This window comes from Typopeltis vanoorti, chromosome 23 (genome assembly GCF_054136105.1).
Source record: "Typopeltis vanoorti isolate ZY-2024b chromosome 23, IOZ_Tvanoo_1.0, whole genome shotgun sequence".
Lineage (NCBI taxonomy): Eukaryota > Metazoa > Arthropoda > Arachnida > Uropygi > Thelyphonidae > Typopeltis > Typopeltis vanoorti.
In genome coordinates, this window is record NC_143571.1 from 11,347,634 (window position 1) to 11,360,454 (window position 12,821).

Here is a 12,821-nt window from a genome sequence, read left to right on the forward strand (position 1 = left end):
GGTAAGTTTATCTTGAGGCCTCTCTGTATTTGACATACCATCGTCACTAAATTTAATCATTTTAATCTCACCATGTAATGAAATAGGATTGCGTGTCTCCTTCTTTTTACTGGAGCAACATGCGTATGTAATGTTGCTCCAGCGAATATATAATGATTTAATAACACATTCCAAAATTTCTCATCCAATTAATTGTACAAGGTTAACTTCTCTCTCTCTTTCTATTTGTTTACTGTCCAATCCGTGGGATAGTAATATCCTTGGATTGCTGAAGGAAATAAATAATTTCCGATGACAGAAATTCATAGTAATTAACAATGATAATAGAATACTAATTAGTAACCACGAGAAAGGTTTTTTTCCTTTGCTACCGCCTCGTAACTGGAATGGGAGAGGTTTGCAATACTCCAGGTAATTGGCAGTCCCACGGTTACTTCGCGGAAACAAGAACTTCCCCGAAAACCAAAAAAAAAAAAGTAAACATCAGTAGATTACATTTCTGCTGTTGGTTTCGAAGCAGTGCGCAATGACAACTCGTCTCGGTGTGTGTGTGTGTGTGTGTGTGTGTGTGTGTGTGTGTGTGTGTGTGTGTGTGTGTGTGTGTGTGTGTGTGTGTGTGTGTGTGTGTGTGTGTGTGTGTGTGTGTGTGTGTGTGTGTGTGTGTGTGTGTGTGTGTGTGTGTCAGAGAGAGAGAGAGAGAGACATAAACTGCCCGTGAAGCAAACAAACTAGTCGGAGGAGAACGCACTGTGGAAAATATAAACTCATCTCATGGCTTCTGTTGTGTCGTTTCTAAAACAATTCATGCATTTCAGTTTTGGATTACGATGGCTTTTTATTCTCCCGAATGACTGTGGGCTTCAGCTTGGGGCGATTTGATATAAAAAAAAAACTGCAACAATGTCATAAGTTTTTCACGTCGTTATGACAAATTCACAAAAGGATCCCATTTACGAAAAAAGTTTCTTTAACTTTAATATTTCGAAGAACTGCTGACCGCTCACTACCTGAGGACGTCACGTGCAACGGTTACTCGGATTTGGTTTACTTGGAATTAAGGCCTACGGCTATGAACCTCATTATACGTGTTAAGTGCAGATGGTTTTAAGGGGGAAAGTGCTCAGTCGGTAAAGACGACGTCCTTTGGTCGGAAAGACCTGGGTTCGATATCCGTCCATGACGTGAGAAACCTTTATCTGGTCTCTTTCGACTAAAGATGAGTTAACCGGTGTCATACGGAAGAAGAACGGTTTTGCTTCCGGAAACTCTGGTTTTTCGTCTCTCAGAACATGTAAACCTACCGGTGAACACACACGGATCTATAGTCATAAAATACATGCATTCTTAATCCCTCACGAGGAGGGCTCAACCAGTCCTAAGGGACGGTGGGGGAAAGAGGGGAAACCCATATGAATAAAAAAAAAGGGAAAACCTCTTCAATTTCATATGAGACCGGATAATTCACGTTACGTTAGTGTCATACGGCTGCTCAAAATGACTACTGATACATTTAGAGAGAGAGAGAGAGAGAGAGAGAGTGAGTGTGAGTGAGTGAGTGAGAGGAAGAGAGAGAGAGAGAGAGAGAGAAGATCTGAAAGTATCCTAAGTGAGATACTGCCTTGTTAAGTATGTTAAGAATATTACATCTTTCTAAAAATTCTAGGAATGGAGACAACTAAAGTAATGAATCCGTTTCCGCTAGTTCGTGTGGATGGAGACAAGCGTGAAACAGAGCGTGGACCCCTTATTCATCGTCAGAGCAATTGCGGGTGGAATTACTCTGAATTCTTGGAATTCTTTCCAGGTCTTCCTTGGTTTCTCGATACCAATCGGATAAAGGTAGAATAACATGGTCTATTCTGATTGCGCCTGTGTACTTACACACCCATTTGCGTGTTTACCCTGTAAAGTGTGTTTATCTTCTAACAAGTTAATGCATGTAGCACAGAGTATGTATCACCCAGGAATGGCTACAAGAATCTGACTTTACTTTAATCGACTGACCTCTTCAGTCAGTGGATTTCTTTCCCATTCATCATCTTTCCGATGTAGGCATACAGAGAGGCAAACGGATATAGTTCCTAAAGTTGACTATGTGTGTGTGTGTGTGTTTAGTCGATGCTATACATACTACTTGAAAAAAGTAGTCAACGGACACCGTAGTGTGAGTAACAAACAGCCATGGAGCTCACCTTAATAAGAAGCAGGACCTTCTTTCGATGCGATGAATGCAGCAATCTTACGGTACACAATTTCCGCAAGCGTATGATAGAGATCAATGGGAATTTTGGACCATTCTTCCTGTAGGCATGTAATTAGTTCCTGATTTTTCTGTAGCTGACATCCCTTGACCTCACCCAGCGACGTTCATGCCCACAAACCCCACAGTTACAGCATCAGCCTTATGACAGTGCATTGTCTTACTGAAAAAGGCAAGGATCAGTTCCCGTAGAAACACCACAAAATAGTAAGAATTGCATTGTTCAGAATGTTCAGATACCTCTTGGGGTTCAATGATTGGGCAAAACAAAGAGAGAGACAGAGGCGAAACCAGTAAAAACAGCGCCATACCATCATACCGCCACAGCCTGACCATCCATCTGGTCATTAAAGGCTGTACAGTGATTTACACTGTACAGCCTTTAATGACCAGATGGATGGTCTTTACACCTCTAAAGACGACTCTGCATGTTGGTTGGGGTAGTGTGTGGCTTGTATATTGCGGTCCTGCCATAGAAACTCATGTTGTGAGCCTCGCTTCTGAATGCTTTTGGGCAGATTCGTGTTCCCTTCTATTTATACCCATTAACTTTGGACTTCGCGTCATATATATAGAGGAATTTCGGGTAATAAGAAATACCACCGTTTCTTGCCTATAAATTGTTGCTGCCTACTGGATTACTCGAACTATTAACCCCTTTACCTTCCCCCTCCATTCCTGTGAGGAATTATTTTTGTTGGAGCATGATATCAAAATAAATTCTTCTGTTTGGGTATACTTAACTCTCTGTCTTATATTTTAACCATGGTCATTAAGTTGTATACTCTGTCCAGTAGTAGCATTGATTTGCTTCTCTTTCAGGTAGAATTCAATAACGAAATGAGTTTGTAATTAAATCAGTTGGGTCATTAAAAACAGTTTTCTTAATCTTTATTATATATTATTACAATTCTATTAATTGCCATAAAATTAAATATTTAATTGGATTAGAAGAGTAAGTTTCAGGGAGTGCTAATTTCTGGCGAACAATGAGCCACTCTGGATTCCTCCCAGCTGGCAATTATCCGACAAGGCGCACCACTTGCTTTGCCAATTTTCATTGGTAATATATACACTGCAGCTCCTGTTTCTGGAAGTTTATCTAAATTCGCAACGTTTTCCAGAATATAGATGTTATGCTCTTGGACAATCTGGTGCGCTGCAGTATTCTGACTTGGGCCGTGATCCAGAGAAAGTGTGTCGATTCCCATTCCATAAATTACTCTGTTATCGACCAGCCATTGAGCAGCTTCTGAACTCATACCGGGAAAATGAAGTCCGGTTTCGTTATTTTCGGTTCCAAAATATGCTTCTTTCTGGTTCCAACGACTCCCCCAACCAGTATATATCATGAGGACGGAGCCGTCAGGGATTCTGTCATTTTCTTCTTCCCATTTTGCGATGTCTTCCACAACGAGTGCGTAGTCACTGTCATTGGCAACCTTTTTTGTTATGTCGATTACCACTACTGGAACGATCAATCGATTCAGTGGGATCTCTTCTATTGACCATCCGCCGAGGGCGAAATGGCACGGAGCATCCAAATGTGTTCCTGCATGAGTTGCTGTCGCTATATTTTCAATCTGAAGCCTGTGGGGGAAAAGAAAAAAACACTGTTATAGATTTATAAACTACACTCTTTCACTTACGATCATTGATTAGATGTTCCAATGGCAAATGTTTACTCTAATATTTGTTAATTTAAAAGCAAATGCACCAGATGCATGTGTATATTTTGCTGGCGGATTCCTTTGTTAAACATAGCATTCAATGATAAATTATGTTAATAATATAATCAGGATATTTACAATTCGAGTCTCAGAGGAAAAGTCCAATAACAAAAACTTCCGGTTATTGAAATTTCTATTGATGGCTAATTATTGACTCCGAAGTTTTCATTAATTTAGTACAATTTAAATGGTTAGATTACGGATTTATAATTATGTAGAAAACTTAGAGTTCTCCTAGAGTCGAAAAAAAAAAGATCAAATTTTTGAACTGCATCAAGAACCTTGCGAATTTTTTTCTCCCTCTCGTGAATGGGATGTGCTCTTTGCTTTACCCTTAGAAATTTTCCGAAGCTTCAAATCTTGAGTGAAGAAATTGGGACATTCTCTAAGACCAGAAATGGTTGTAACGGATGATCTACTTTCAATCTCATGATAATTATCACTCCTTCACTGGGAAATATTTGGCATTCTTCGTTTCAGTATGCTATTTGTGTGTGTGTGTGTGTGTGTGTGTGTGTGTGTGTGTGTGTGTGTGTGTGTGTGTGTGTGTGTGTGTGTGTGTGTGTGTGTGTGTGTGTGTGTGTGTGTGTGTGTGTGTGTGTGTGTGTGTGTGTGTGTGTGTGTGTGTGCGTGTGTGTGTGTGTGTGTGTGTGAACTCCATTTATTAACGTAGCTATATCAGTTCATTTAGAGACTGTTTCTTCAAAAAATATTTCGGTAGAGTATAAAAAAATACTGATAATTTTAGGAGTCCAATGGGATAATATACTGGAATTGCTATCAAAATCAAAAGCAGTTAATTGTATGGTTTATCAACCCTCTTATACGAAGTTCTAACCAAAATCGGAAATCTACATTATTTTCATGTATTCAGCAGCAGGACAGTGAGAGGCCTCGTGCTCTTAGGAGGTGAGAACTGTTCTCTCTCTCTCTCTCTCTCTCTGTTCTTTCATTACGCCTCTTCATCCCAGTCCTTACTTCTTTTGATTTTCAGCTGTCCAGTGAATTGAAGAAACGTTACAAGGTAGTCGTATACCTGGCGATGTAATTGCTCGCCCACCTAAATACTATTAAAAAAACACCCATGCACACGGCATTATTGTAATCTGCAACTTATTGGGAGGAGATCATTCAAAGATCAAACTGGCAACTATCATTGCATTGCTGATGATTATTGCACAACAGTCGCAATTAGCATTGCTAATTTTATCTCAACAGACCTTGAATCTTTCTAACGTCACGAGGAAATTTCATAAGAGGCTTTTCTGATGGAGGTAAGTTAGCCTTACTCAATGGAGATGTCAAGGTCTCCCTAAAATCCCTAAACAACCCTTAGGAAAAATGAAATCAGCTAAATCACGGATATTCCTGATTTTGCTCGTGTCAAACGTTGCCTTGTGTGAAATTAAACAACCACACTGCTCTCTGAGTGAAGTTATTTGTGTTCGTTTTGGCTGCTTCCTGAGATATGACATAACAAGGTAGAATAATATTTAATCAAATGCAAGGAAACTTTGCTTAGGTTTGCCGAAATAATAGCAAGCTCTCGATACCAGTATATTATACCCATTAACTGTATGTGTTTCCCTACGGATTTATCCCTTTTATTCTTCTTTTTAGAAAAGAAATCTTGCCATAACTGCAAGAGACCGGCACCTTATTGATCGTTATCTGAAACCTTATAATGATTCCTCATTTCTTAGACAAGATACGAATTTGCATCTTTCAGCTAAAAAACTTCGCTGCTACCAACTGTGATATGGAAGCATATCTTACAGAGCATCAGAAAATAATCAAAATCCTCAGTAGCAGCAAAATATTCTTGACAGTTTCATCCACCCTTTCACAATAATAGTATTGTACCTTTTCTTAACATGAATCCCATCCACAAGAGTTTGTAAACCTCTATTACATTAGTACCATGGAAGTTACTTTTAGGACTATCTTACTAAAACCTTACTAAAAAAGAACATGGAAGATTTTCTATTTAAATACATTCACAAATGGATTCTAATACTCACGTTAATGGTTGGAGAGCCCTACGATATTCACTGATTTAATTTTGAATGAATACAGTTCGAAGATTACTGACACACTCTCTCTCTCTCTCTCTCTCTCTCTCTCTCTCTCTCTCTCTCTCTCTCATAATGATAATAAATGGACCAGTATGATGGAATGTTCATATGGAGGGGGCAGAGTTGGGTTTTCATCACACAACTAGATAAACTGTCCAGGAAAACATATGCAATTTACATACAAAAGTAAATATTTAGGAAAAAGGCTAACTAGCTTATCCTAAAGTTATGATCATGAAAGCCAATCTTAGGCAGGTCCTGGTTGTGCATTTCTGATTCAGGAATTAGAATCCAGATAATAATAATAGATAGGAATCACATCACACCAGACGCTATGTTATCGCTCATCCTTTTTAACCTGCCTTCTTTTTCTTCTCTTCCGTCCTCAAGACGATTTGAGCCCAATGTAGATAAAAGCCTTCCACTGCCCAAAGCAAGCCCTTTCATATGTCAACAGCTTTGAAAGCCCAATTCAGTTCTAACGACTTTATGCCATGTTAATCTTGGTCTTCCTCTGGGTCTTGTACCCTTCATAGTGCCCTCAAAATACCTGACGAAAAAATCTTTCTGGTTCCATTCTCACAATGTGATCTAACCAACGGACTTGATGCTGTTTAGCTGCGTTACGATTTAGTGAGTTAGGAATATTCAAATCTTGTGCATTTGTCTTATATTTTCTCCATTGACCTCTGTTGCTTTTCCTGAAGAGTTTCATTTTAAAAGCCAAAAATAAAATTATACTTTCGTATAATTTTATTTTTTGAAGTTGTAGGAATTTTGTGGTTTATCCAAATTTTATTCAGTTTATTCGTCATTGACCATGCTATGAAGACTCTGTTTTATTGTTGCTATGTCATTTGAAGTCAAATATGCTCTTAAGTAATTAAAACCATTAAACTGGCCAATGTTTCCCGATTAAATGTTATCTGTATGTCTTCCGGGTGTCTTCCAATTTTCATTATCTTAGTTTTACTTGAATTTATAACCATATTATCACTTCTGCAGGTTTCTTGTAATTTGCCAAGCTGGTATCGGAGATTTGATTTGTTATCAGTTATAATTTATTAAAAACTTAATACTTTTAATAAATATTTATTTTAATAAATAACAAATAATTAACATTAAAAAGTAAAATTTAATAAAAGTTTTTATTTCTTTTTCTTGTAGTCTAATGGGCTGTGATTCTGGATGAGATGAGCTTAAATTCTACAACGCTGTGGGAAAGTTATCTGGGGGACTATGACAGCTACTCCTTCTCTATATATCAAATCAGCCCTGACTGAGTAATATAATACTAATGTTTCAGATTTATATGGCCTTGTCCAGTCGAGTGTTTCCAAAAGACCCACGTCACTTCAGTTAAATCTCTCCAGCTCTTTCTCCATCAAATACATCTTTCCAGGTTTGTACAATGTCAGAATGTTTACAGTAAATATGTAATGAATAGATTTCGCTCACCACATAAGCAATTCCTCACTGTACGGTATCACCGTGGCATAAGATTCGGTGCATTGACTTCCCGGTACGCAGAAGCATTATCGACACTTCGTTTAGAAATCTAATCCATATGGGATTTAAGGGTGATGGTGTGATTATTTACACAAATAATCACACCATCACCCTTCTGAACAGCATGGTATCTTAAAAACGCTAACCCACAGGGCGAGAGCAATCTGATCCAATGACAATGCTCTTGCTGCTGAACTGGCTCACTTACGCCACATCTTCTTAGCCAATAGCTATAATCCCCATAAGATAGACAAAATACTAAATGCTCCGAAGAAACCCCTCCCACTATCCACCGCGGAGAACAACAAAACAGTCACCATCCCATATATTAAAGGCACGTCGGAAAAGATATCTAGAGTTCTCAATAAACATCACCTACGCACTGTATTCAGATCGTGTGTCAAATTAGCAACTCTCATCCGTTCACCCAAGGACAGCATCGCTCCTTTATCACATCCAGGAGTTCATGAAGTACCCTGCTCGTGTGATCAAGATTACTATGGTCAAACAGGAAGAACTATGGACATCCGCATCAGTATCAGTGAACATAAAAGATATATCCGGCAGTATCGCTATGGCAAGTCGGGCCTAGCAGACCATGCTTTGGATACCCCTGCACACAAGATCAACTGGAAGAAAACAAAGGTACTGCACAGAAGCTTTTACGAGTCAGAGAGATTGTTCTTAGAAGTAACAGAGGCCTTGAAGCATACTCCGAATCTTAACAAACATGGCTGTATAAATTTGCCTAAGATTTGAGAGACAGTCATCTTAAGACATAACTAGTACCTGCTTTCTCTCTCTCTCTCTCTCTCTCTGTTTTTTTTTCTTTTGTTTAGATAGAGGGCGCATAATTAAGACTTTAGTCTTTGTGTTGTTGCTACAATTTTTCAAACCAGTCCCATTATTACACCATGTTGTTGCAGTCTCGCTCACTGTGACAAACTGTGTTTTTGTGCTCTCAAGATGCAGGTTATAACACGCGAAATACCAGCAATAAGTCAATAAATAATCATTTACTTATTTTTCTGTGTTCTGATATATTACCGTCAAAATTAGTCAACATTTCTTCACAAATGCTTAATCTAGTTTAGTAGACAATGCGATTATAACGCCACATCATAATCCTATTACCACAATTAACATTCGGATCACGTTATCCTACCCCATGTTATCTACAGGACATCATTCTTATAATTATATCCTTAAATGGAAGAATGGTGCAAAATTCCCATTGATCGCTCTCTACGCTTGTGGAAAGTATGCTCCGCAGGATTGCTGCGGTCATCGCAGCGAAAGGAAGTCCTACATCTTATTAATGTGGACATCATGGCTGGTTGTTCCTCACACTCTGGTGTCCATTAACTTTTTTTTCCAAGCAGTCTCAAACTTTGGGAGATAAAAAATGAAAACTGCAACATATAATCATATTATTTACTTTGTGTAAATGTTAACAATAATTGTAAATTATTATTGTGCTTATTATTACTACTAATAATAATCTAAGAATTATTCTGTCGTATTAATCACACTTTATGCCAATTATAATGAAATTAATTAGAAGGTGTACTGAACCACATATCAGAAATTATAGTATTGTTGTCTAAGTTTTACAGTATACTGGTAATTTATTTGAGATTATAAAGCGTTAAAATTATCATTAATATATTAATATTAATATTAATAAAATACATTAATATTAATGTGCAGTAATGAACAAAGGCAGTTGAGAAAATGTGAATATATATTTAAACTGAAATCATGATTTTTCAAAATATTAAGTTGGTCAAAACTTTAAGTGAATGAATGATGTTTTGTAGCATAAACGAAGAAGAGCACTCTAAATGTTTTAAACAAAGAAGAAGGATGGCTTACCAAGGTACACCTTCCAATGTCCCATTAAAATATACACTCATTTTAAAGGGGGTTGCATCTGGATGGTACCACTGCAGCACACTCTCGTCGTAGGTGTAAGACAAGTCAAGTAGTTTGGGTGTTGTAGGATATTTTATGACAGCAGCAAACGTCCACACAAAATTAAGAGAAAACAACGAGATCCCAAGGACCTTCATTACCACCTGCGAAGAAAGAGAGTGCTTTAATTTCTGCTAATGTAATAATTACGTAGAACGCATTAGAATCTCGTGTCCACGCGCAGTTTGTTCTTCTCGATAAAATCATCACTCGTTGAAGTTCGGAATTGATACTCGAAAGATGCGCATCCAAAATGTGCACTTTTTAATATTCTGAAAGCAAATATAACTTTCGTGTGAAACTAATAACGATGCTGGTGACGTATTTATTTATTTGAATGGGGTTTATCTCCTTTCTCCCCCATCCCTTTGGGGGTACGGATTGAGCCCACCTAATGAGGGATTGTGTATATATATATTTTATGACTGTAAATACATGTGTGTGTGTGTGTGTGTGTTCACTGGGCCGGTTCGGCTGTTCAGAAGAACAACAGAATCCGAGTTTCCGGGTAAAAAAAAAAACCCTACCTCCGTATAAGACCAGCTAACTCACCTGTAGTCGAAAGAGACCAGATGAAGGTTCCTCACATCACTGAAGGGAATCGAACCCAGGTCTTTCCGTCCAAAATGCTTCATCTATATCATAGGTTTACAAACTTTTTCGGGCCACCGCCTACTTTGCAAGACATAAATTTTGTAATGCCCCATTATATAAATTATATAAAATTGGGTTTATTTTTGTACAAATCAATTAGAAAAGTGGTTTTATATATTTTTATATATTTTTAAATGAAATATAACGAATATATTTGCTACTGTAAACATAACCTATTATACACACATATATACATGCTGGATTGTCTCATTGACATAGAAAATTGACATCTATTTCTATCTGACATGGTAAATTTTCAAATGATTAAATAATTGAAATAGAAAATTGATAAAAATATTGATCGTGTAAGACGGGCATAAGATGAATTAAAATGCAATATTTAAATTTTAAATGATTATCTAATATCGCAAAATCACGAAAATAATTAATTTTTAAATATATATTATTAATTTCTTCTATAAAGAGCCACCGACCCCAAGAGCGCCTGAACGTCCCCAATTGCTTCTGATCCCACTATAGTACCCCTAGAATGCTTCAGCGCCCACTGGGGGGGGGGGGGGTTAGGTACCGCCTACTTTGGGAACCTGTGGTCTATACCGACTTAGCTACAGAAGCTCTAACGCTGGTGATGCATTAACAGACCCACTTGACCTTATTTTAGATTTCAGGTTCGCCACGCGCTAATTGCTAGGTTTCCTAACCAATGGATCGAAAATGGTAAATCAATGATATTTAGTTCCAAACATCCAGCGCAGTCTTTTTCGATCAGTATTCTGCGGGTACTAACTAACAGGACGCAGCACGTGACAATGAGGAGAAGAGGAAATTTGTTCGCTGTTCTAGTGGATCCTTCGAATTCTATAAAGGCTGAATTCTATAAAAGCGCTTCCCAAACTGTGGGCAGCGGCCTCATTGGGGGCCGTAAGTTTTGTTGAGGGGGCCGTGAAATGATGAAAACAAATTTAAAATGTTTTACGACTAAGTAGTTTTTTTTTTAATCTTAAAAAAAAAACGTATTTAATTTTTATTATTTATTATTTATTTTTTGTTATTTTTTATATTTTAATGAAAAAAAATAAACATTGGTGTTGGTTCACAAACTTTGCTTCCTGCGTATTTCGGCGCTTAATGAATATTAGTAAATACTGCTTATTCATATAAGTTTCATTTCAAAGGTATTTATTGATAAGAAGCACAAAAAAGCTTACAAACGCAAATTCTTGAATATAAATTGTATTGAATATAAATACAATAAATATTATAGTAATAATATGTCTGCATTACGATTTTTTTTCGATGGGGGGGGCCGTGAAATATTTTAATTTTTACAAAGGGGCCTTTACATCCATAAGTTTGGGAAGCACTGGTGTAGAAGACTCAAGTCATTATCGGCCTCCTGGTCCTTCTTACTATCAATTTACACTATTTTCATAAATGTAAGAGCTTTCCAGACGCATGGGAATATTGAATGAACATACTTTATGAGAATTTCGATTTTCTATTCTCATTTAGTCATTGATATTCTTCATTTATCGACATGGCATTAATCATATTATGAATTCGTCTCTGTCACTGTTAGAAATGCATTTAAAGGAGAAAAAAATCAATTATATGAACTCAGGAGAAATTTTACAAAGAAATTCTTCTTTGTAAAATATCCTTAGGAGGCTTTAGCGGTGTTTATGCTGTTCGGTTGTTATTAACATGCTGAAAAGTTCATTGAACCTTAATACATCTCTCAAAACCGCGTAACAGTTTATTTTTATTTTTATGGTTGTTTATCTCGTCAGGGAGTTAAATTAACATAAAACGGATGTTATGTATATGTTTAATACAACTTTAACCCCTTCCAGTGTATATTTATTTATTTAAACATTTATCCGTATTCAATCTACGTAAAAGTGGAATATTATTACAAATGAATTTTTATTTGTTTTAAATTTCGAAATTAGGGAAGATATTTGCTAGCTGTTTCTAAAAAATACCCTTTCTATTTTAAAATATATAATTAACTTTGTATTAAAATATACAGTAATCAATGGCCCTTATTTAGGATTATAAATGATAACTATCGAAATAAAAACAGCAGTCGATATCTGGTTAATTTAACGAGTCCACTTGATTATTGCACTTCCTATCGATAAACTGTTGTGGTTTTATAACGTATAAGAAATAACATTTTTTCTATATATGTGAAACCTTCTATATATGAATGAAGAAATATTTACCTTTTTTAGAGAGGAAGGATATCAGAACTTTCTTTATAAATTTAACGAGAAAGGAACAGTACTGCAGGTTAGATGTGTCACTTTAGGAAACATGCGAAATTGCAAGTCAGTGTTTAAAGACTACATTCATCATTTGCTGAGAACCTTCATCGAAGTGTCTTGTCTTAAAATGATAGACACATTCAAGATAAAGTTTTCACGTAACCACTCGAAATCAGCCACACTCCAAAATAGGGAGTCCATCGGTCTCTTGGTCAAGAGGAGAAACTCTATACTGCTTTGGGGTAGAGGTCAGTTCTAAACAGACCGATAAATACCTCGCACTTTTCTGTAAAGTGAACCTAATATGAGAAGAAGAATGAAAGCGAATATAAAAACATTAAGCAAGGGCTCGTGCACAGAACATAGTAGCTTCATGTGTGAATAACGA

The 12,821-nt window shown here is 36.9% G+C and overlaps 1 protein-coding gene across 1 annotated transcript; it reads right to left on the minus strand.

The window, feature by feature from the left end:
- Positions 1 to 3,134: 3,134 nt before the first annotated feature.
- On the minus strand, positions 3,135 to 12,555 carry LOC150093616 (uncharacterized). The gene is made up of 3 exons (XM_090413089.1): positions 12,392 to 12,555; positions 9,450 to 9,652; positions 3,135 to 3,850 (listed from the first exon to the last, which is right to left on the minus strand). The coding sequence occupies exons 2-3, from the start codon at positions 9,644 to 9,646 to the stop codon at positions 3,223 to 3,225; spliced, it is 825 nt and encodes a 274-aa protein (XP_090269215.1). The 5' UTR covers positions 9,647 to 9,652; positions 12,392 to 12,555; the 3' UTR covers positions 3,135 to 3,222.
- Between the last annotated feature and the right edge of the window lie 266 nt (positions 12,556 to 12,821).

Bases quoted from the DNA above. Each gene is read 5' to 3' on its own strand.
- LOC150093616 (XM_090413089.1), bottom strand. From the start codon at position 9,646: ATGAAGGTCCTTGGGATCTCGTTGTTTTCTCTTAATTTTGTGTGGACG. The intron at 3,851-9,449 runs GTAAGCCATCCT...TTTCCCCCACAG, and splicing joins ACATTGGAAGGTGTACCTTG to GCTTCAGATTGAAAATATAG.